The 26,127-nt window shown below is 40.5% G+C and overlaps 1 protein-coding gene across 1 annotated transcript in view; it reads right to left on the reverse strand.

The window, feature by feature from the left end:
• ttbk1a (tau tubulin kinase 1a) overlaps positions 1-25,872 on the reverse strand; it is a gene marked incomplete at both ends in the record, with an annotated part of 33,155 nt that extends 7,283 nt beyond the window's left edge. The window contains 13 exons of the mRNA XM_079158921.1: positions 10,097-10,278; positions 11,225-11,565; positions 12,326-12,498; positions 12,774-12,984; positions 13,296-13,450; positions 13,542-13,667; positions 14,292-14,384; positions 14,559-14,624; positions 20,400-20,504; positions 22,482-22,622; positions 22,721-22,794; positions 23,644-23,791; positions 25,765-25,872. Of these exons, the coding sequence (XP_079015047.1) occupies positions 10,097-10,278; positions 11,225-11,565; positions 12,326-12,498; positions 12,774-12,984; positions 13,296-13,450; positions 13,542-13,667; positions 14,292-14,384; positions 14,559-14,624; positions 20,400-20,504; positions 22,482-22,622; positions 22,721-22,794; positions 23,644-23,791; positions 25,765-25,872 (1,923 nt within the window). The remainder of the gene's footprint in view (positions 1-10,096; positions 10,279-11,224; positions 11,566-12,325; positions 12,499-12,773; positions 12,985-13,295; positions 13,451-13,541; positions 13,668-14,291; positions 14,385-14,558; positions 14,625-20,399; positions 20,505-22,481; positions 22,623-22,720; positions 22,795-23,643; positions 23,792-25,764) is intronic.
• Between the last annotated feature and the right edge of the window lie 255 nt (positions 25,873-26,127).

Raw genomic sequence — 26,127 nt, forward strand, 5'->3', positions numbered from 1 at the left:
TGAGCAGCTGAGGTTTTCAGAAAGTTTGTGAGCTCATTATCTTGAGATTAGGACTTAACTAAAGTGCTTTTAACAGTAACTGTCTGCCAGAGGAGCGACTCCATGCTCAAATGTACTTGGACGGAGCAGGACGTACAGAATATTTTTATCCTGATAAAGACCTATAAGCCCTGATCAACACTAAACTGTTATCTATAGATAACCTGATCATTAAATTCTGATCTCAGTAAAGAGTCTCCAGTTAAGCTAGCAGCTCTTTGAGGCGTGGGCACAGTGGTGCTTGAGCTAAATGCCTGCATCAGCATGCTAACATGCTAACAATGACAATGCTATCATGCTGATGTTTAGCAGGTAGAACGTTAAGCATGCTCACCATATTAGTTTAGCATGTTAGCATGCTAACATTTGCTAATTAGCACTAAACACAAAGTACAGCGGAGTCTGAATGTCATTAGTTCTGCAGTAATTTGGTCATAAACCAAAGTATTGGACACATTCAAATGTTCACCTGAATGAACATGAATAAAACCACATTTCATCACAATCCGTCCAATAGCTGTTGAGATATTTCACCCAAAAACACAAATGTCAACCTCATGATGGCGCTAGAGGATCACCAAAATCAGAGGGATTCATCCTCTGGGGAACATGAATGCCTGAAGCAAATGTAATGTCAATTCAGGTGATGGTTAGATATATTTCTGCATGGACCAAAGTGGTGGACCAATCAACAGACTCTTTGTGTAATCTTAAAATGAAGAGACATTAAAGTCATAATCTCCAGATAAAATAATCACCACAGCTGCAACAAGAGAATCACCCAAACAACTGATGCGAGGACCCAACAAAAAAAAAAGTATTCTTTGTGTACCTATTCTATTCTGCACAAACAACAGCCAGTGATAGAGCTCGATATCTCCCTCTCTCTCTGTGATGCTGTATGTCGTGTTTAACAGCTCGACCATTCCGTCATGAAAACTTTAGTTAGAAAAGTGTCACATTGAACACATGCCGCTTTAAATGCAAAGAAACAGTTCTGTCCGCGAGCCTCGTCCTGTTACATGGTGGCCCTCAACAGCAAAAGGCCCTCAAAAGACATTTTTTTTTTTTTAAACAGTCCAGGATATAAATCAGAAATTAGCTAACAAAATTAGCAATTGCTACATTCAGCAACAGAATTGTGAGAAGTTGTCATAAGTTTCTTTTTTTGTGATTTTTGTGAAGTTTTAATTAGTTTTGCAAAAATATGTCTTTGTTATGTTTATTTCTTGGGTTGAATAATGTGTAGTTTATGGTGTCATTCTGTTTGGTTTTTGTAGTGTTTCTGATATTTTAGTGTTTTGTGAAACATTTATATAAAATTAGTATTGTGATGTCCTTTTTTCAGCTATATTGTTGTTGAGTTTTTAGAGATTTAGTGAAATGTTGTGGGGTTTTATTTTGTTGTTTTATGAAATGTCACTGTGTATTCACTCTTGGTTGTTTTTTATTACAAAACATTGCTGTTTTTTTTTTTCTTTCTGTGAAATATTTTCACTTGCGGGCCACCGTACTTCTGCCCACAGACCCAGCACAGTAACAGTTTTTGTCTTAAAGGCTGAGTTTAGAGATCAAAGTCGTCACACCTTCACAAACCTCTTTTCACAGAGAAAACTCACACTTCTCTCTTCACACAAAACATTTAATGAATCAGAGCGAGACGTTTGGATCACTGGTTTTGTGTCGGTGAAGACGTGTGGTGAAGCGGTGTCGGTGTATTGCTCGGTGGACACGATGATTGGACGGGAAACGCCGACTCCAAAGTCTCGGTGCAAAAAACTTGATCGCCGGGACGACCTGCATTCCTCGACGATCGCTCCTTCATTTAAGCAGAACAAATAAATACAAATAAAAAAAAATGCACAAACACTGTAAAGCTTAACAGTCTGTTAGCAGCCTCACTCTGTTTCCTCTTCTTCACAGAAACGAGAAGGAGATATTCAGTTTCACATTATTTCCTCCAGTTTGCCAGGTCTGCGGCGTGTGCAACATCAGGTTTTCAGAGAGGCTTTTCAGAGTTTATTGCATGGAAAATATTTCCTGTTTTCTCCTCTTCTTCTGTTCCTCTGCTCGAAAAGTAGTTGGTGGAGCTACGTGAGTGTGAATGTGTGTGTGTGTGTGTGTGTGTGTGTGTGTGTGTGTGTGTGTGAAACTACATGTTTACCAGCACAGCGGTGCTGCTGTGTGTCTGTCATATGGCTTGTTGTGTTTAGTTAACATGTGTGGTTATTATCTGGCTCTCAGTGTTCATTATGTTGCTTTCATATATGTGTTTGTATATGCAGAGCCTCCAGGCAGTTTGTTTACTTTTTGTTTTTGTGTTATCTTGTTTTTTTAAAGGTGCATCCCTTGATTTTGACCACAGATCCCAACATGTCCTCACTAAAGAGGATTTAAAGGACAGTGTGTAGGATTTGGTGGCATATCTAGCGCTGTGGTTGCAGATTGCCACCAGCTGAACACAACTCCTCCCTTAAGAAGACAAGCGGTAACATGCGAGTTCAAAACAGTGATATCGCTGCACTTAGAAGCCATCCAGACCATAATAACACTACTTCAGGAGGTCAGGCGACGGCTGACGGTGCCACGGTTTTGCACTCTGTGGCTCACGTGACCGCAGTTTCACAAGCGTGTCGGATAACCACCGTGGCCTTAAGGCAATGTTAAAAAACGTGAAAGGCTCCCTGTGGAGCCAGTGTTTTGGTGGTTTGTCAGTTCTGGGCTACTGTAGAAACATGACGGTGCAATGTGAAGAGGATCTGCTCCCTATGTAGATATGAAGGGCAATGTTTTTTGTTTCAGGGGATCTCTACACTAAAGAAACGATAGTTAGGAATATTATATTCCATTTCTGCTAATAGATCCCCCAAAATGCTAAAAACTGGCCCTTTAACAAATGATTTTAGGATTCAGGGGTGCTTTGACTAAATCAGGGGATGTATCTATATTTAAAAAGTGTCTCTTTGGTCACTTCAGACTCTTTGTAAACACTTAATAGAGATAAATAGTGCTGGGACGTCAGGATGCGGGTGGGAATCAAAAGGGGCCGAACTCTGCCCCGGGCCCCGAAACTGGTTTGACCGACTCTGCATATACAGTCTGTGTATGAGTGTGTGTATATAGGTGTGTGTATCGGGATAATTCATGTCTATGTGTTTGTGTATGTTTTACGAGTGTGTGTTTATATGTTCTGAGTCCGTCTCTCAGTCCTCTCAGCTGTTGTTCTTGTTCATGAGCTTCGCTAACATCTGCTGCAGCTGCGTCCTCGACACGTTCAGGACCGAGTGTCTGCTCCGCGGACTGCCAGGTGTCGGCAGGGTGCCGGCATGTCGCCGCCGGATTGAGGCGTTGGCGGCCGTGATGTGGGCGGGGCTGCTCTCGGCCGAGCGGCTCCTCTGGATGAAGCTGCCTCCTCCGTGGGGATACTGCTCCGTCTCCAGGGTGGAGGAGGAGAAGACGTAGGAGGCCAGCCTCCTCAGCTGATTGGGCCGCGGTTGGTGTCTGTCCTCTTCCAACTACAAAACAGACCAATCAGAGAGAGGGAGGGAGGTTAGCATGCGGAAAACTCTTCATAAAGTATAAATGTATTTGAATGTTTAATGTTTTCCTACAACTACGTCCCAACACTCTTATTTGACTTCCTTCCCTCGTCTCCTTCCCCTCCCTGACCAGGCGTTAGACAGGAGAGAGCTGATTTGTGCTCTCACACATCTAAAGCCTTCAGCTGATTGGTCAAAGGTTTGCAAGGGGTGGAGTCTTGGGAGAGAAGCTGAGGGAGTGTTGGCGTAAATCTGGCACTCTGTCTACAGTTACAGCTATCAGATACTACTTAGAAGCTATGAAAAAAGTTAATAGGACAGTTGAGCCAATAGACTGTTAGCTGTGTGGGTTGCCAGATTGGTCAGACTAGCATCCCTCTAGCTGGACAAATGGTGATGAAAATATTTTCCCCCACAAAAAAAAAAGCAGTTTAAAAGGACACACCAGCACGAACACTGCACATACTGCTCACTAGTCTACAACAGTCTGAGCCTGGACAACTGACACTTTGAGCTTTTTTGACTTCTGAAGGAAGAATTACCATTAGAGATGCAAAAACAAAACAGGGAACACAAAGGAGAGATGGAGTCATCAAGCACACAAAACACAGACACACGACGGAGGAAAAAGAAGGGAGGAAATATGTCTGAACAGAAGGAAAAGGAAGAGGAGGAACAGAAACTGAGTGAGAGAACAGAGGTAAAGGACTATTCCTAAACTGTGCTTACCCCGAAACATCACTTTATTTCTTCTTGTGTTGTCCCAATGGCACCCTCGCTCTTTTCTCTGTCTCCTCAGGTGAGTCAAACTCGAAATACTGTGTACTTTTAAAGCGATAGGTTGGGGGCAAAGGCGTCAGTAGTTATGTGGAGGGGGGAGGGGAAGAACTGGAGAGGAGTAAAAAAGTGAATGGCAGTCCTCGATGGCTGGCGGCGGAGAGCTCGCTATGAGTCTAGCGGTCACACGAAAATAAAGAGAGCTGGCTAAAATATGACTAAAAACGGATTTGTGCACACGCTTCAGCACGCTGCAGATAAAGTGAAATATCAGTGGTGATGTTATAACGTCCCAGCCTGTAAACAGCAGCCACCAAGTACGGAGGACCAAATCTGACTTATTAGTAAATAAATAAATGAGTGCATGAATAACTCAAATGGTCACATACACGTAGAACTGAACTGAAAAAGCATTAATGGGTAAATAAATAAAGAAAATAAAAAAATAATGAATTAATTACCCACAAAGAAAAAAATCCTTCTGCAGGAAAATTAAATAAAAATAAAATGTAAAATGAATACGAAATTCATTGATTCCGCATTCATTTTTCATGAAACCAGCTGACCATATTCAGATGGTGACTTCCCTGACCTTTCCTCTAGCGCCACCATCAGGACAGAATTGAACAAGAAATACACAAGCACACACACACAAAAATGAAATAATATACTGTAATGAAATGATCTCATTCCTTCTCCTCCTTTACATTTTCTTTGATAAATGATCTTTGCTGTAGCGCCACCCAGAGGATAGACTTTACATTATCCATATTGTGGCTGTAATGAAGACTGTTACCTCCAGGGGGCGCTGGCAGCACTTTCTACTGTTAGTGTTGTGATTCAATTTTTTTATTCAGATTTTTAGTCACATTTGGTCCCCCTTACAAAGTTCTCAAGGATGCTTGTTTGTTTGTCAGAACCTTTTATTATTTAGTCCTAAAATAACATTTTGATTTAATATTTATATCTACACAAGCACAAGCTATACAAATTATTACATTTTTATTACCTTTAATTTACTGAGGCCCAGACGCCCTGAAAGATAATTGCTTTCTTATCTTGTGCGAACGCCATATTAAAAAGAAAACATTTCTTTTGGGACTTCTGGGCCCTCTGTATAAATGATATATAAATTCTTAAAGGGTCTTTTTAGTGATCGAAGAAGATGTCGTTTCACTTTCAGGCACGAGCAGACACACATACATTGCAGAGTATTTCAATACTTCTTGTTGTCATTGTCAGTCCAGGTGATTTGTGTTCAGTGATGGCTGAGCAGTTGTCTGGATGTTATAGTTACAGCTTGTTGTGAAGGTGAAGGCGTGTATTCATGACAAACATTTAAGTTTCCGGTTCTCAGTTGGACTTCAGAGTTCTCATCACCAAACATTCACATTGTTAACCACATTAACCTCTGACGGTCCGTTCTGCACACTCAGAGGAATTTACTGGATTCACGTAAAATATTTACCTCACAAGTATCGTTTGAATCACTAAACATATGTTTAAATGTTCCACGGTGTATCTGATCTGAATACAGTGGCTGTGCATGAAGAAATATAACGAGTCATCTTTCAGCTGAATATTAACTGAGAAACAACCAATTAATGAACCTGAATTCAATCCTATGAGTCACACATGAGCTAAGTAGGTAAAGTGTTAAGTGTGATTACTAATTGGTAAAAATAGACATTTATAACCTTGTTACAAGTAAATAAAGCTGTTGTTTTCCAACGCCTAAATTCAGTAAAAGCTAGAGTTCATCGCTCTGACAATTCAGCCTTTAATGGGAACAGTGAGAAAAAATAAGTCTGAAACATAACGAGAAGAAGGAGAAAGAACCGAGGCTGACTGAACGAACTACGAGCATCAAGTTGAACCATATCTTCTGACAGAGTCAATGACAACTGGCAGTGTTGATCTTCTCCACACTAATACTTTAATCTTTACTGAAGTATCGTTACACTCCGAATCACCAAATCACAGAACTGAGATTTTCACTCAGGGTTTAATAAAGTTTGTCAAAGGAAGAATGATGAGAAACAACCACACGCTAGACGATCTTATTAGCAACGTTTAAAGTGGGAAAGAAACAACGTGAATCACTCTGAAAGGTCTCTTCCATTTAAGTAAATTCAAAGAAGCTCAGGATTTGTGGCTGTCGTACTGTCAGTGCAGGCTGGAGGATATAAAACGATCTTTGATTTTACATGACTCATTTGTATTGACTTTAAAGCTACGCCCACTAGGAGCGCTATGGAGCTGTTTCTTCTTTTATCAGTGGGTGACCCCAATACCTGCATGTTCCTGCAAATGCTTTCACACGAATGTCAGTAATGCGCTAACAAAGGCAGTGAAAAAGATGACTGTTAGCAAGTACATATGGACGGAAACAACACATGATTTAAATTTTTCAAAAATGTCGGATTTGCAAATGTTTTATGAGGGAGGAAATGAGTTCCACGTGTTTTGTTAAAGCTCAAGGACACAGGTGTTTAGGTGAGAAACACTGAATGAACATAAATTCAGAAGGCAGATTTATTGGAGGAAACCTACTTATGGTCGGGGTAAACTGTGTTTTGAGTGACTGAAACATCCAGAAGTGCATCATAACCCCAATACTGGACTGTGAATGTCCTGAATCAGGATCACGACGGACTGCTGGACCGTATGATCCGGGGTTTCTGTTATTTTGTCTAACCCCTCCTTTTCTCTAAATGAACTGATTTTGAATTATTTTTCTCAACACAGAACACACAAACGATAAGATGTTGAAGTTATTTAGCCTGTAAAAAATGCCGACTCACTAGAAATAGTGCAACACATCATTCACCTCACAGCTCTCGTTCACAAATCTGTTGTATCATGGCAGCTGCATTATGGTTAGAGAAAGATTTATGGACAATAAACTATGGGTAAGTTATGATTAGTGTTAGGGAAAGATTGTTGTTACGGTTCATAGAAAAGTGAACATTCATTTCAGGTCTGTTTCAAGTCCAGTCTCCTGCATGAAAGACAAATCCGCTACACTACACGTCAATCCCCCAAGCATTTGCCACCCTGAATGTCCACCAACCCGAACAAAATCACCAAAACTATATGTGTGTGTGTTGTGTGTGTGTGTGTGTGTGTGTGTGTTCCTGACTTAAGATACCTTTGGGGACATATTTCAGACTAAAGACCAGGTAATTGGGGACGGCTTGTGCAATTGGGGACAAAAGCTGTGTGTCCCTAATTTGGAAAAAGGTGATTTTTGGGTCAGTGGTTAAGGTTAGGGTTAGTCACCAGGATATGAATGTAAATCTATGTGATGTCCCCAAAAGTGACCCAAGTAAACATTTACTGTGCGTAAAAACAGACGGTGAAACCGCCCCTTTTGACTCTAGCGTGAACATGAGAAAACACAGCAGAACAACAGGAGATGAAAACAGCGTCAACATCCCGACAGAGAAACATCGTGGCTACAGCGACTGAATCGTACAGAAACTGCTGTTTCTCATTCACTCCTTCAGAATAAAACGATGGTCCAAAGCAAAAGTCATGAGCAAAAGCAAAGAGATGGAAAAGATTTCAACTGCACAATGACGGAGGAAAACACAGCTGGACGGTTAGAACTGTTGTTATGTGTCACAGGCAGTCGAGGAAGAATCAAACCATCAGCACCATCAGTGACTAGACATTAAACAACCCGACTGACCTGAACTGCCTCAGCAGAGCTCACTAAAGCTCAAAAGACAGTCAGACACAATGGACTGTGCCTCTTTCTCTGAGAATCAGATGTTCAGATTGATACCTTTCTCTTGTTTGCACAGTGAATATGAAACTACAGCCAGCAGCTCGTTAGCTTAGCTTAGCATAAAGACTTGAAACAGCTAGTCTAGCTCTGTCCAAAGGTAACATAATCCACCTACCAGCTCCCCTGAAGCTCACTGATTAACATGTTATATATGGTTTGTTGTTCTACTTGTGTTTGGATTAAACAAACATGATGTTAATTTGTGTTAATAAGTGAGTTCGCTGTGTTGCCCTGTTTCCAGTCGTTATGCTAAGCTAATCTACTTCTATATATGAGAGTGGTATCAATCTTGTCATCTAACTCTCAGCAGGAAAGTGAATAAGTCAATTCCTCAAAATTCCCAAAGAGTCCAGCTTTCTCTTCGACCAAGCTCATTTTCCACTATCTGAAACTAAACGCATTTTATTTCTAAAAATCTGAAATTGTGTTACTGAAGTTTTCTGTCCACATTTTAGGATAAATGAGGATCTACTACTGCGCTGGGCAGAAAAATCTGAACATGATATTCAGCAACTACAGCTCCCATGAGGCTTTGACAGCAGGCCAACAGACTCATGGGGTACGGTGTTTCTGAATGCAAACAAAAACAATTCTAAAGTTAAATGTTTCACATTTTACTGTCCACTCGTGATGCAGACTTTTCAACAACAATATGGGATTTTTCTTGTCAATAAACGGGACTTTGGCTCTCTAATGCCTCATCCTACCATGATAGACGGGTCAGTTCATATAAAAATAATACGTCATTCCTCAAATATACTATAAGTACGTATACTGTGTATGAACACATACTGGAAAAACTGAACCTGCTGTGTGAAAACAGCAATTTCCTGTGATGAAAATATGACATCATGACTTTTTTATGTTACACACAGCGCTCAACTGTTGCAGAGAACTTGTCCACATTTGCCAGTGAACATCGATGTGGGAGCAATGGTTCGATGTCCTCAGCTAAAGAACATGAAGAATATCCTGCTGTGGAGCAACAACCAATTTAAGTATCACATGCAGAACCTCACCACCATCTCTTCCTGCTGAAAGTCAGTGAACACTGATTCTATCAGAGGAACCTTTTGGCTGCTGTTGGTTGAACAGAACGACTGCATGTGACAGATGTTCAGTTGCCTGTCATTACCGTGACACCTTTAAAAGGACAAATCCAGCACGAGTTCAGATGGGGTTTTTTGCTCATTAGAAAGACGAACTAAAGACTTATTGGACTGGCTTAAAAAATAAAGACTTAAGACTTCGGGATGAGTTCATCAGACACCATCAAACCTTCGTACTTTCTGAGCACTACTCCATCTGTATCTGTAGAATCTGCAGCACAGACTGTTGAACACTTTTAGTGATTTCCTGATCAGAATGTAAAACTCACAGAAATCTCTTTGGTCAGCAGAGTTAACTCTCTGTTGGTTAACTCCTGTGTGGATGTGTGTACCTGCTCTGGCCTAAACATGCAGGTCAGGTGATCTGCTGACTCCCAGCTTTCTCTGTCACTGTGTTAGATTCACACAGGCAGGTTTTTTTTCATTTATTTACCCAGTGAGGTTCTGCTGAACTCACACCCTGCCCTGTACGACCAGTATGATCTGTTGGCCACTCCTGCTCCTGATTTATACTGTAGGTCCGGGGATTGAACCGACAACCTCTTGGTCAAAGTTTCCTTTAGGTGACGTAAAAAAGGGCAGAATCATCGGCACTGACGGAAACCCAAGAGGGGGAACCAGGAAATGAGCTGAACCTCCGATCATGCTGGATTTGTCCTTAAAGCTGCATGTTGACCGACAGATAAATGAGACGGAGCAGCTGCTGCAGAGCGCCTCCGCATGACAGCGTATAACAGTCATCAGAGTGATGAATCTGTACAGCAGCCGTCCTCTTCTTCATCTGTCCGCCAACATCGGAGAGCTGAGCTCTCCTCTGATTGGCTGGCTGGGTCTCTTACCGGTCTTTGAGGTCCAATGGGGTCTGACTCTCTCCGGCGGGGGCGTCCCGACGGCAGCGAGTGACAGGGCGACTGGATGGGGCTCCCGCCGCTCCTCCTCGACGCCTCCTCCTCCGTTAATGTTAGCATCCCCCGGCTGCTGTCCCTGGTGTGGGTCTTTGGCCGAACCACCAGCTCCCCTCCTGCAGGGAAACAAAATGTTAACCAGAGTTACAAGAGACTGAAAGTCAATACTGAAGCAAATATTTTTTATTGACGCATGATTTACATTAAAATAAATATTAATCGAATGTCACTCTGAGAGGGTTCATGTTGGTCTGACATTAATTAGCAGAAAGTAACTTTAGTGATAAAATAAGCCAGAGGGTTTTAGGCACGATTTTAGCTTGATTTAAAGCATGACCATCAGAGGACCTCGAAAATGTCCCCTGTTTGGGATGCCGTCCCCTGTTCATGACTGTGTAACGACATCTCAGTCCACTGTTAGATAGGTGGGTAAGTGCACACATATACATACATATACACACACACACACACGCACGCACACACACACACACACACACACACACACACACACACACACACACACACTCCCCTCGCCACGTGCTTGTTTGTTGCTTGTAGGTTTAGTATGGTTGAAATTGTATAATGAATGTTTGTTGATTTATAATATTATTGATTTTTGCTCAGTATTGTTAAGATAAATAAACCCTGTTGTTATGCTATTTCCTGTTGTGGTAATAGCTGGTTTCTATGGTCAGTTCCTCAGATTCAAACCTTCACTGTTCACTCTATAAAAGTGGAATAGTACTTTAACTATTGACATGTTTAGTGAACATCACTTTTGAGACTTAATCCACAGTTTGGTTATTGGTCCTTGATCCCAGGGTCGTGCCACGTCATTATTAATCTCTGTTAATAATCCTGATATTAATATTTGTATTGATATCAATTGATTTTATACTTTCTAATAATCAAACCCGTTCTGGCCAGATGTAGAATTTACTTTTCTTTAGCAATTTATCAAACCTACATCGAGTATAGAATCCATTTGTTTAATCTGAATCCTGCCACCTTTACTCCTGCAAGGACTTTTTTTTATTCCAGGTGTATACAAAAAGCTCCTACCTGCTGCCCTGAGCCTCCTCCTCTCCTCCTGCTCCTCCAGGGGGCGGAGCTCCTCGGGCTCCTCGTCGGTGGTTCCCGACGTGGTTGGTTGGAAGTCTCGTAGCTCTGCCTCCTTGTCGATGATTACCCACTCTTTGCTGTCAAAGTCCTCCTCCTCGGCCAGCGGGACGGAGCGAATGAAGGCGTTGCTGTGCGCCTCCTGGTCGACCGACGCCACCGACGCCTCCTGGCGGCCGCTGGCCTGACGGTCGCCGCGGCAACCGGGGTCGACGGACAGCATCTGAGCCGGCTGGGAGGAGTAGACGTGACGGGACGGAGAGCCGAGGATGTCCATCCTGGACCTGGAAGACACACAGACAGACATGAAGACACGGATAAATGTGACTGTAACTCTACTGAAGACACTAAAGAGTTTAACTTTGACCTCCACAGCTGCTTGCTCAAATTCATCACCCAGGTCGGTCGAGATGAGTCCGAGACAAGTCTCAACTTCTTGAGGGCAAAGCCAAGTCAAGTCTAAAGTCAGTGAAGAAGACCAGTCAAGTCTTCGATGGCAAGTTCATATCCCGTCAAAAGAAGTCTCAAATCAGGTCAGTGAGTCCAAGTTAAGTTTGTGATCAGTTGAGACAAGACCAAATCAAATCCCCAGTCCAAGTCACGTCTCAAGTCAATGAAGGCTAGTCCAAGTCAGTTAGTTTCAAGTCAGTTAAGACAAGAGCAAATCAAGCCTGGGTTAGTTAGAAGTCTTTGAGGTTAAGTCTATGTCTTGTCAAAGGAAGTCCCAAGTCAATCGAAGCAAAATCGAATCAAAGCGAAATCTCAAGTCAGTTGAAATAAGTCCAAGTCAAGTCCCAAGTCAATAAAGGCAAACCCAAGTAATGTGTAACTCAACTCTCAAGCTAAAATTCTAGTCAAGGCTTCATAAGCAAACTGCAAGTTTAAAGTGTTTCAATAGGTCTACATGAGACCGTCGTAAACCAAAGTAAAGAAATAATGATTTCACTTTTTAACTTCTAAATGTGAATCTAACTGAAAAATAAAACAGAAAGCTGTCTCCTGTCTGTAAATACTCCTCCGGTGTTTTCTGAAGTTGTAGATCACCTCTGTCCGTAGGCGTCGGCCCGGCCCTCAGCAGCAGACAGACGGTCAGATTCGGGGCTGTTGACCCGACGGTATCGCAAGGACCGACCCTGACCGGTCGGGGACTCCGGGACTCCACCTCGTACCGGCGACACAGGACACGCCCCCCGACTGGCCTCCTCCTCCTGAGCCCCCTGAGGAAGGACAGGAAGTGATGTTTCATGGTCCAACACAATGACCATCTAAACACTTCAGGTAGAAACTCTAGAAAAGAAGGTTTTTTTGTGGGCTAAAAGTGTCGAGATAAATACCATAAATAATTCCATAAAAAGTGCAATATTTCTCTCTACTGTAGTAAGTACTTCAGTATATATATATGTGGTTAATTTCCTCAGCTGCACAAACATAAGCTGAATTCAAGCTTACATCTTTACAACAATCAGTCCAGATGTTCTTTAACAGTTCAAACCTTGTTCAGGCTGATCCTGAGTCTGTTGCGGTTGAAGTCCGTGTCCTCCCAGGCTTCTCCGGGCTCCCCGGCGTTGGGGACGCCCGTCTCCCCGGGGGGTCGGCTGGACGGGACCGGAGGGGCGTTCTCCTGATCACTGAGATGTTCGTCCTGCAGAACGTCGTCGGTGTTCTCTCGCTGGAGATCTCCAGGGACCGGCGTCACGTTGGCTCTGTGGACCGAGAACAAAAGAGACTCAGAAATAGTTGAGAAACTCATAATATTATGCATTAAAAGTTATTCTAGATCTTTTGCCTGTTTTAACAAAGTGTACACAGATATTCTACCATCCAGGGAGCCTTTGGCTGTAGTTCATGTGGGTGTTGTTTTTACATAATTTGTGATATGATGTATGTGTTTTATATTGGCTGCAAACGTGATGTGTTTCTTGACCCATCTTTTTGACAGTGACAATAAAGCAGATCCGTTACGTGAAGCTTCAGCTTGAGGAGGCTCTCATACAGCTAATGGTCTGGTTCTTACCCCACCATGGCGGCGGTGGGTCGGGTGTTGTGCTGTGGTTGGGTGGTGGTACTGGTTGACAGCGTGACATCACCCCCTCCCTTCTCCCAATCAAAAGGCTCATTCTCGGTGATTATTCGCTCCTTCATGCTGTTCTCAAACACCGACATCAGCAGCTGGAACAAAACAACAAGACATACTCACGGATCCAAAACCAAGCTGTTAGCCCTGAAGCAGAGACCACACAGTTCACTTCACAGTGCGTACCTGGTAGTCTGGCTTGGTGTAGTAGTCCAGAGCCAGGACGTGGTCCAGGAAGATATTAAACTCTGAAGGCATATGTTTGAGCAGCATCCGATGGTCGTAACGCTCTTTAATCTGACCAACTTGTTCCTGGAGTAAAAAAAAATAAAAAATCACCTTCAGCTGCAGTGAATTAATGTGGATTCACATAAAGTTCTGAATTCTTCATACGTTTGAAAAATAAAGCAGATGATGCTCATCAAGCAAAACCAAAATTTCAATCCAACTAATTTTGTTATTGATTTAAAAGACAGATTTACGAGTATGGGGGTATTGTATTCTAAACACTTTTACCACCTGTTATCTCTGTGTGTATATATATACAAATATATATATATATATTTTAGCCCTATACTTTAACTTCTGCTTTTTTTTATGTCTTTGATTCTCATTTTATTTTTATATAAAATAAAATAATATGATATACTATTTTATATGATTTTCACCTGTTTATATCTCTGTGTATATATATATATATATATTTAGCCCTATATTCATTCAAATTGAGATTTAATCCAAAACATAATATATTATAAATAATATCTGATTTTATGTTATTTGATGCATTTGTCCATAGATTATATTAACAAATATAAAGTACATGAAATAATAATAATTTATTCAGTAGGTGCTCTCAGGTTATTGTTAGAATGAATGATTAGCATTATTCTGTTGCTGATGGTCAAAGTAGTAGTTCAGGTGAAACAGTCTGACCTTATCTTTGATCTTTCGCCATGGCAACTGCCCAACGGCGAACTCCACCAACATGTAAAACAACGACCACAGGTCATCATGGCGACCCATTTCCTGGAGGAACACGACAAACACACATTGTTAGGGTATCAGTGTTAATGTTATATTATCTTTAATTCATTACTGCCGGTGTTACACGAATATAAAACGTTAATATATAATATAAAAGGCTTCCGTAAAGTAGATCAATAAAGTTGTTAATCATTAAAGAGAAAAAGACACACGGACCTTGTTTTTGTGAGCGTTGACTGAAGCGTAGCGGACCGTCCCTCTGAAACCTGCCACAGTCCTCGGCTGAACACAGGAAGAAGAAAAGTTAGTCAGCGGTACTGAATCTCATGTTTCTAAATCACACACTGCTGCTGCAACAAATAAAAACATAATAAAAAACGGTGAAGTTTGGTCTAATTTGCATCCTGTTTACCAAAAATATCTTGTTGCCAGACAACAGATCAGCTTGAGCGGGCTGTGATCGCTGTTACAAATGTTTATCTTATTTAAGGTATTCAGTTTATTCAAAAACAAAAGAAAAGTGCGCTCCAACTCCAGTTGGGGGAGGGTTTCCACTCCCCTTTAATGCGACGAATAAAACTTAAACTCACATCTCTGTGTGTAAAAACAACATTATAATCATTACAAACTATTAAAAACATATTTGTATTTATAGAAACGGCTCTGCAGCGTCTTTGCCAGAATGTATATTTAACTCTCTAAAGCTTTTTCTTCACCTGCTGCTGATTTAACGTTCCCGCTCTCACCGCTCAGTACCAAGCAGCTCGTCGGCACGGTCAAAAGAAGCGTTTCAGTGTTGGCAGAGACACCAGAGTACTCATCAGATTTCGATATGTCACATTTGTGTTTATTTGTCCACATTATTAACGTCGCTCTTGGTTTAGTGGCATTCTGAGTGCGAAATTTAAAAGGAGTGGAAATCACGTCCAACCGCTTCGAACCGACTCTGTGCCGTCGCAGGTTTTGGCGCGCACCCTCTGAGATCATCGAAATAAAGATAAAGCATGTGTTGCTTTTGTCAGTTAATACCATATAATTATTCTTTGACCACGAGAAGAGAACAGAGGAACAATTACACTTATATTATACATATTTGAACTCCAAAGAGTTTATTGCACTGACTGGAAAACGTGACGTCGCGTTGCGCTGCAGCCGCTGCAGTTGCAGAGCAGACACGAGCTGCATCCTTTAATCTGTTGGATTCATGTTTCTGGTGTCAACAAAGTCAATTAAAACCAAACACACAAAAACAACCAAACAGTGACGCAAAACAGAAACATAACACGTAGCCTCCAGAAAACACGGGGGTTGGGGGGTCCATTGTCCATCCAGGGTGATATTATTCATGTTTGTGTGGTGAGCAGGATGTGATGACATGTTTAGGATATATGGATCTACTGTATGGATGAAATGTTCACTCGACCTGTGAGTCTTGAAGTTATTGGTCCGATCCTCAGTCTGCTTTCCCTTAATTAAATGTCAGACGATTGATTTTACATTTAAAGTTATGTTTACAGTCAGTGTTTCTCACTAAAGTCATTACGTTTATCCTTGACGTCTAAAAAACATGTTGAATGTATGATTTTTGAACATTTAAAATCTAGCATTGTTTTCATCCTTGTGTTTACTAGCTCTCAATATTCTTCTTCTCTCCCTTTGTTTTAACACAAAAATATAGAACTCAGACAAAATTAATATTCTGTTCACTGTATTATTATCATCATCATGGCTGCCAATTATTTGTTTTGGGGTCTTATTATTATTATTGTCTTTGTGCAGCACACACACACTATATAGATTTTACGTTGAAATTAGATGAGAAGGAAATGTTTACGGCCACTAAATGTCAGTTGGAACTGTTGTGTAGCTAACTGACGAAGCTAACGTTAGCATGCTATTATCTGACCTGTTTAGGGTAAATTTGGTAAATATCAGACCTGAATATATACATATATATATATATTATAAATATTAGACTGAATGACCAAATACAATCAACTTATTATGATCGGATATTTCCCACTCGTCTGAAACACAAAGTAAAGTTGAACTAATCGTTTGTTATGTTACAGACGATGCTGCAGTGACTTTCTGCTCACATAGAGGATTGCTTTTGATTGGACGGTGCTCCAGATGTTTCAACCGATTTACACATTTACTAAACTCTTCATTAGTGACAGACATTCCTGGTTGACGTGGAGAGAAAACTACGTCTGTGTTTTGTTACTGCGAATGGTTAATGAACACATGACAATGTGTTGATGAAGTCCTATCGACACACCAGCGTCCTCTATTATTAGCAGCACTTCTTCTCTGATGGTGACTAACGTGTTCTTTCAGGTTATACTTTCGGCGGTTCGGCTGGTGATGCGGGCTGTGACTCCTCTGTTGCTACAGAAACCACTCACATCCCTGGGTAACCATGGAGATGATGGAGAAACGGGAGGCATGCACGTCAAAATCATAAGTCCAAAGGAACTGTAAGAAAAACAAAAACAACACTGAAACGTAATACGATGAAAATAAAACACAGGACATGAATCATTGATAAAAGAAGTGGTGATTGGTGATCAATACAGACTGAACATCATGATGTCAAAGTAAAAGCTTTTCATGACATCACACAATTCTGTCAGAACATAACAAAGTCTTTATTATACAAAGCAGATAAGAGGAAATCATTTTCACAGTTCTTAAAAGGGGGTTAGGTTTGGAGATTTAGTTAATAGTTTTTAAAAGGTAAAAGATCATCTTAAAAACAGAGCAATGTATAAATAAAAGCTTGTAGAGAAAGCTATGAATTGTGACTTCATTCTCTGAATAATCTAAATCTGAAACTTCATCTGGAGGAGACGAGGAGACGAGGAGACAAAAAAACAAACTAAAAGGAAACATAGAAAATGAAGGAGAGGAAAGGAAACATGACATTTAATAATAAAGCTCTTCTGAGAGAGGGTTCGGTTCTTTTAAGTAAAAGATTATTTTAAATAGTTTAGAGAAAAATAAGTTGTAAATGTAGTAAAGACTATAAATAAAGGTTTGTAGAGAAAGCTATGAATTGTGACTTTAATCTCAGACTATTCTTTTGTCAAATATCTGAAATGAATCTCGGAGTTAGAGTCCTAAACTTCATCGGGAGAAGACGAGGAGATAACTGAGAAGAAACTAAAAAGAAACTTGACAAGAACAGAGAGGAAGGTGAATGTGTTCAGATCAACACACTGTGTTCATGTAAAGGCCTCAGACAACCGGACATCATTCGTTTTTTGAAAATCCGATTTTTCCTGCAGTCTGAACGTCTAAAGAACGTCAGTGTTTCAGTTGAGGCAGAAGCAGCAGAAGCTATTTATTCCATCCACATGATTTATTCAGCTACACGCAAACATCAGGGAGAGAGAGCTGATCCTGGAGCAGCTGGACACACACACACACGCACACACACACACACAACGTGACAGAAACTGAACCCCAAACTGCTCCACCATCGATGTGAATGAGAGACATTGTAAAGGCGTCCCTACAACTGATACGATAGCTCCCAGAGAGTAATACGGAACCTTGTGTCCTCCAGAGACAAAGAGCTGTCAAATGTCTTAACACCTTTAAAATTAAATATCTTATCATCATTAACAAACACGTTCCTCTCATGTTCAGACTCAAACAAATACTCTATCTGACAGCTGGAGCAGATAATGTGCAAATAAATGCAGCTCTGCACCAGCATAAGTGAAGAAGAACACTGCTAGCTACCAAACATAGATTTAAAATATCAAAACAAACAAACAAGTAATGCCGAAAATGATTCAATAGGAGTCTTTGTATTTGTGTCACCTGATGAATTCAATATTCTCTCTCTTTTAGCTCTGTTTTTGGTCTCCACCATCTCCTGAGGGTAGTGTCCGTCTCTTTAGCTGCTAATTGCTGCGCTATGTTCACCAGCTAGTCTTTAACTGTGTCTGTCTGCCGTGTGCTGCTGAGCAGGTAGTGCACAGAGGCTTTTTACAGATTTCTTCTTTGGAAACGATGCTATGAAGGTAAAGTTGACAGATAAACAATGAGCTTAAACTCCCTGTAAAGCTCTGTAAAGCTGCAGGTTCATTACTATCAGAGACACATTATTATTTCACATGTATTATTATAAATATTGATTATTGCCGCTGAAGTTTTAAGTCTTCAGGAGGAACTAATGGGCTTAGAGCTGAGAGCCACAGACAGGAAGTCGGACATTGTTCAGAGACGGACCAACGCTTTGTTTGTTTCAGTCTGCACATGAGATGTGTTGAATATAAGAACAATTTAAAATAACACCAGACGTATCCTTAAAATAAATACTACTGCAGTTGCTATATTACTTCTAACACTACTGATACTGTGACAGAGACAGTAGGGCCGATTTCCTGTTGGATCAGAGATGATGTCAGAGAGAGAGAGAGAGAGAGAGAGAGAGAGAGAGAGAGAGAGAGAGAGAGAGAGAGAGAGAGAGAGGAGGGATGAAATAGATGGAGAGGAAGAGAGGCAGCAGGATGAAGAGTGGGGGAGGGGTAGAACGAGAGATAGAGAGAGAGAGAGAGGGGGAGACGATCCTCTCAGATCAGCGGATAGAAGCTGACTCAGCTGTAGAGAGAGAGAGAGAGCCTGAGGTCGCTCGCCCACTGACGCACGCTGGAGCATCAAATATTCATCTCACTGCTGCAACAGAAGCAACACAACACCGCAGGAAGACGAGGAGGAGAAGCAGAGGAGAGGAAAGGTAACAAGAGTGAAACAAGAAAGGAGGTGAGGAATGGGAGGAGGAGGAGGAGGAGACAAGGAAGAGGAGGAGAGGGAAAGGAAGACACAAGAATGGAAGTGAGGAGGAAGAGAGAAGAGTTGAGATGGAAGGGAAAGAGAGGAGAAGGAAACAAGAAAAGTAGTGAGAAGGAGGAGGAATGGAATGAGGAGGATAGAAGAGGATTATAGGAAGTTGACAGTAACCAGCTCACGTAGTCGCTGATCTAAAAATATCACATTTCAGTCTAATAGAGAGACGTCATAAAGGAATGAGAGAAGAAGAAGAAGATGAAGAAGAAGCTTCAGTGAAACTACAAAAACCAGCAGACCTGATTACTGACTGACGACCAATCAAAACATCCAGAGGTATTTTAGACTTTTCACAATAAAAGCCTTTTCCATTCAGGCCTTCACATGGACAAAATCCCCCCATGCAGCATCAGACAACTGCTGTTCTTATATCATCTTGATTAATAATATCTAATAAGTCCTTATTGATCACAGTGTATCACTGACACACACACACACACACACAAACAAGACATTAGGCGTCTAACAGACAACACAGACAAACAGTCTACAGTGAGCTATTAAACTAATGTGCTGCAATGCAGCAAACACACCCTGTCTGCAGTTTAAGCTTTTTATAATTCAGTTTATTTTTTAAAGCAGCTCAAAGGAAAGTGAACCACAAAACACACGAGAGGAAAATATAGCTTTGTGTTCAGTATGGAAGAGCAGTCCTGCTAAAAAACAAACAAAAAATGAAGATGAAGATAAAATAGATACAAATTCACAAATCTAATTTGAATAAATTGAGTATGACTGAGTCAAATCTTTGTCTGAATATTTTATGATGAGATGTCAATCATATGCTTAACTCTCCTTTAAATAATACTAATAATTGAGAATGTTTTGTTTCTAATATTTATCTAATTTCTTTTGTTTCCTTGCTTCTAGCATACAATGTTATTGTAGTTCATAACTGTTATTTAAAATGTCAGAATGATGAGCTAACAGGGACTTACAAAGCCAAAATGATGTGTTACAAAGACATTATTATGATGCCATAGCTCACAAGTCTGAAAATCAAACGTTGTAAATCAGTTATAAAATAATCACGACTTAATATTTATGATTTCTAGATGTTCATCTGTTTATTTTGGCGGCAGGACGGGTCTTCCATACAAACAGCGAATTAAAGTGTGTTAATACTTCCTCTGATGTGATGAAGACTGTTAATAAAATGCTACTGTCAGCACGGACGTTGTCGATAAAGTTTCTTACCGGTCGGACCTCTCCGGTGGTGTTGGTGTACTGCCGCGCCAGACCAAAGTCTAGCATGTAGCACTTCCTGTATGTGGAGGGAAGCCGGCCCATCGCAAAGTTCGACTGCGGGAACGAAACACAAGACAGAAACTGTGAGAAATGTCGTTCATACGCGACATTAACAGACATCTTCATGATGAAGTTTCAATGGAAGTCGTGGAGGACAAAATCAAAGGTCTAGTTAATGTGAGGCTTCAACAGTCTGAGTCAATCAAATCAGAGACGTTACAGCAGGCATGGGCAAACTACGGCCCGTGGGCCATATAATTATATATATAAATTGTCCAAATTATAGTAAAGACCGCATTCATTTAGCCTTTTTCCTGGAATACCCAGCGTTTCAGTTGATCCCACTACGTAGATAGCGCACTCCAGACACAATTGACCTTTGCTGGGGTCTGTCTGTCCTCTCTAGATGACGCCCACACCCACGTTGGCTACTTGATTGGTTCTTAGCAGTCACGACTGTACGTCCCTGGTTCTTCACACTCCTATCACGTGACCCGTACCCGGAAGCTCACAAGCAACAACAGCCTTGGTTACCTATCGGCTACCAGGTTAATTCAACATGGACAACTGATTACAGGCGATGCTGACCTTGTTGTCTTTACTAGCAGCTGTTGTCCAGTAAAAGTCTGCATTATTGGTGCTGAAGTTTAATCGTTTGGGGATAACTTCCTTTGTGAAACAACATCAGGTTGTCAGTTTAGTGTCGGCTGTTGGTTCGTCTCTCCGTGCTCTAATAACGGATGTGACACCGAGTCTTTACGGGAGACTTTCTGCTTTTCCTCCTCCACGTTTCAGAGGAACATTTGTATTTTCTATCTGGTTAGTTAGACCCCTTTTCCCACTACAATTAGCATGATTATGAAGAATTTTTAAAGACTTTATTTCCTTTGTTCTTTTTAACTGACAGTGAAGTGAATCTAAAGTGTAAAATGTGAAACGGAGTATAACTAAAGTTGGATTTGGATTTGATGAAAACCAGACGCAGACGGAACTGGATCACATTAATACGCTTGGTGACGGTGAACAGACGGGGTGCAGGCTTTCCTTCCTCACTATGACCTTCCTCATCCACCACCCTCATCACTGTCCTCCAGCTTTTGTTCCAGCTCTGCTTATTAATATGTAAATATATTCAGCATGAACATCCTCGTCGGGCTTCACTGTTTACAACTGAGCTTCCAAACTGTGAAACACTGAACTGATACAAACTTAAAATCCAATAAAACTTCTTTGATAAAAGTTTTACCAAAAATTGTGGACTATTTCCCCACGCAGACAGATGATTCATATTTTAATTTATTATATTAATATATATATATATATAGAAGTAGTTGTAATTTAAGTAAGTGCATAACACTGAAAAAAAACCAGTCAGATTGTTAAGACTTTTAAGGCAATATTATTAAAATTACCACCAATGTCATACTTTTTTTCTGCTTTCCTGATTTTTTTGACAAAACATAACATTGTAACTTTTGTCTTGACATTTTATTTTTATTTTTTTAACAAAAAAGTATTAATCTGAATAAAAGCTTGGAGGTGTTAAGCATCTGAATATTAAAACCTTAATATTGGCATTTCAGATTATCACTCAACAACAATAAATTGACCCTTAATTTCAGATCCCTGCACCTTTAATTACATACATGCAGCTCCTCATTGTCTTGGAATGTTGTGATTATTATTTCATTTTACTGTTTTTCTTCTTGTTCCACAATATGAAAATAATTCTTTATTGTTACTTTGTTTCTCTAAGTTTGGTTCTATCATTTATAACTTAATGACAGATATTATAAATGCATTTTGATGCATTAAAATAGCAACAAATCAGTTTTTGACACACAACTCAATACAGTTAAATAAGCTCACAGATTTAAAAGCCAATCGGCTCCTCAGATCAAGTATAAATCATACGCTTCGAATCGACTCCCTCGCTGACATAACATGTGAAACCACAGAAGAAGACAGCAACATTCCTCTCTAAAGGACTTTTGATGAAAAGAGAACTGGGAGAACTGGTTTCCATCGTACCGGTTTGATGTCTCTGTGCAGGAAGCCCACCGAGTGGATGGCTTCGATGGACTCCAGGATCTGCTTCCCGAGCCGCAAGGTGGTGCTCAAGGTGAAGGTCCCTCTGGGCTGACTCCTCCTCAGGTCGGCCAGGTTACGCCCCTGCAACAATATGGAGAAGGCGTGAAGGCTGTATTTATGTCCTTCACAATAAAAGCCTTAACAGGCCCATGTAGCTTTCAGTGTGTAGACGGACTCACCTGAAGCTGCATGACCACGTAGTTGAATTTGTCATTTCTCCCACAGCCAATAAACTTACAGACGTGGTTTTTACCTGGAAGGAAAAAGAATGGAGTAAATCACACTGCAAAAGATTGTAATGCAACACAACAACTGACGCACTGTAAAATATTATAATGCAACACATCAACCGACACACTGTAAAATTGTATAACGCAACACAACTTCTGACACACTGTAAACTATTATAATGCAAAACAACATTTAACACACTGTAAAAGATTACAATGCAACGCAACAATTGATACACTGTAAAAAAGTACAATTCAACACAACACCTGGCACACTGTTTTATCAGTAACTCAGTGACATCAGTCAACATAACATTTCTAGTTTCTGCCTTTAGAAACATTTCAGAAGGAACTGATGAAATTAAGAAACTCATTAGCATACTACCCAGCATGCACTCGGTTTAGATTCAATATGTGCAGACACCTGTCAGTTTCTAGTTCAAAATCAGTTACATGACTCATAGAATTTTGATTCCGGTAACAACTTCTTATGAAACCAACACCAGTGTTTTAATCTGCCGGCTCAACACTTTGGCTCACATTGAAATATCTTAACAGCTGTTCCACATATTTTCTATCACCTTTGGTTCAGAAAATGAATCCTAAAGATTTTGGTCATTCTACCAAAATCTGCCATCAGCAGGTCAAAATGTGCTGCAGCGGATTAGATTAGTCTGTGAAGGTCATGCACCGACACACGGACAGGTGAACTCTGCTGTCACAGGGAAACGTCTGGCCGTAACTCAATGAGCTGACTAAAAATCAAAAATATACGCTAGCTGATTTAAATAGAGTACAAGTTATTGTTTGAGCACTTTTGAGTTGTGCCGCCTAAATCATGACAAGAGAGCAAAAGGTTTAAGGTGTCTCACCCTGCAGCTTCTTCAGCACAGCCACCTCCATCTTCAGCACCTGTTTGGGCTGCTGGGCCGACTCCACCTTCAGCGCCACATTCTCCCGCGTCAGCAGGTCCAAGGCCTCGTAGATCTCCCCGAACCCGCCTCCACCGATCTTCTTCAGCTGGGACAAAAGAACGCAGGACAGACTCTGCATCAGTTTCGGTCTGATGATCTCAGTGTTACAGCATTACAACTGGGGCTACAAGAGTTTCATCATGAATGAAACAAGAACGAAGTTTTCTGGTTTCAGTGTCAAACAAAAAGAAACATTTGAGCTTTTTCACTGAAAACTGTTCAAACGTTTTCATCCCTTCTTGAATCGTTCTCCTTGTTCCTCCCAATCTCTCTTCTTCCTATCTTTCATCCCATTGTTTTCATCTTCTTTTCATTCATTCGTCCCTTCTTCAATATTTTGTTTCCCTGTTCGTTTTTCAGCCCCTTAATCCTCTTTTTCTTTACTTTTTTTCATCAACTCTTGTTCCTACTTTCACTTTCTCAGCTGCAGGATTGATTCCATAAAGTGAGAGAGAAAACGCACTGATAACAAAAGCATTAATTCATCATTCTCCTTTCTCCAATCTTTTGGCCTTTATTCTTATAATTCCCCTCTTTCTTTCCTTCCCATCTTCTACTATTGTTTCCTCCTTTCTTCCCTCATTTCAATCTTTCCTTCTCTCAAGGCCTTCCTTTCCTCCTTTTACTTCTTTTCTTTCTTGATTCACCATTTTATCCACTCTTTCCCATTTCACTTCTGTTTGTCCTTAGTTTGTCCGTTATCCCCTTCTTTTTTGTTCCTTTTTTATTACATATATATAAATATATGCGTGTTGAACATAGTCGGTTCAGTGGTTCTGCAGTAAATTGATCGTTGAAGTGCAAACAGCCTGCAGGCTCCGCGCTGCGATCTGATTGGCTGAGACAGGGGCTGCATTATATAACTTCATATTTCAGAAACCAAAGGGAGCTCAAAGGATCACATCAGTGTTTATTTTTATTTTTGTATATGAATTACATGTATTTTTACATGACTAGTTTTGTTTTCTTGTGTTCCTTCCAGTCACAGGTAAATAATCAGTCAGTGTTTCATCACCTTTGTGTTTGAGTCAAATGTGTGTTGTGTTCAGGTGCTGATGGAGTTGAGGACAGAGACGGTTTTCAACATGCTTCAACATGTGAGATTTGAGGTTCAGCTGCTGAACATTTTTACATCGTCTTCTGTTCTTCTGGATGTCATTTCCCTTAATAACATTAAACAGCTTGTGAATTATTCATATTTTTAGCAGTCGAATATGTTAAGTGTGCTCGAACGCACAAGTCTTGAATTCCTGCTGGACGCATCAACGCCCGATGTTACTGTGACTTTGACAAAAACAATAAAGTTAAATGTGGACTGGGATGATTCTTCTATTGGCAGTCTGACGATGTGGAAACACTCTGAAGTAAAAGGTATTAAACGTGTGATTGATGAGTTGAAACTGTCGTCTCAGACCAACAGCAGCAGTTTGACCCAGAAAATAAAATAAAACATGAAATTAAATCGCTGACGGTTTTCTTCTCAATGGAACATTTTGACATTTTCTGTTTCTGTCGTTTAGATTCTAAACATTCCTTCAACCTCTCATTTTATTATCATTATATTTCGATGTTATAATCTATGAATATCTTTATACAAAATAAATATATGAATATTTATAATATTGTGAATATGGTATTATATGTTTAGGTAAAGAATAACATATTGTGCTTTCTCTGATTATGTTCCTTTCAATAAAATAAATAAATATAAATAAAAATGGATAAATACACTTAAATATAAAATTTGAATAATAAACGAGAATAAGAATAAATAATAAAAAATTACATCAAACTCTTTAAATGTAAAGAAATGATTAAGATACATAATAATATTAATAACAACATGAAGAAGAAGAAAACAATATGTACAGCAATATATTTTTACAAATAAATATTTTTTTAAAGAAGCAAAAAATAACTATAAACTTTTTTTTGAATTTCTTTTTAAATCAAAGGATTTTGCAGCTACACAGTAGAATCTGTAAAGTGAGCCGGGGAGGGGGAGGGTTCCTGACTCACCACTTTCCATCGGTCTTTGACCATGCAGTTCGGCGGCAGGATGTCGGCCTGCTCGGACGTCCCGTTCATGTTGGCGTTGTCCTGGAGGCCGGGGACTAGGCACTGCATCTGCCAGCCAGACAGAACACGAGCAGCTCCCAGCTTAAAAGAGCCATTTATCTGTGAGGGGGGATGAAGGGAGGTGGTGGGGGGGAGAAAGGCAGAACAGTCAGTAAATTAAACACATCATCTTGGTACTGGGAGGCTCCCAGTGTAACCACAGCCCTGTGCTGGGACAGTCACAGCAGTCCAGTATAACAACAGGCATTAGAGATGGCTGGCTGCCATTAGAAGCCATTCTTCAGCTGGATCAGGCTACAGGCC

Source organism: Pholis gunnellus (genome assembly GCF_910591455.1).
Source record: "Pholis gunnellus genome assembly, chromosome: 5".
Classification (NCBI taxonomy): Eukaryota; Metazoa; Chordata; class Actinopteri; order Perciformes; family Pholidae; genus Pholis; species Pholis gunnellus.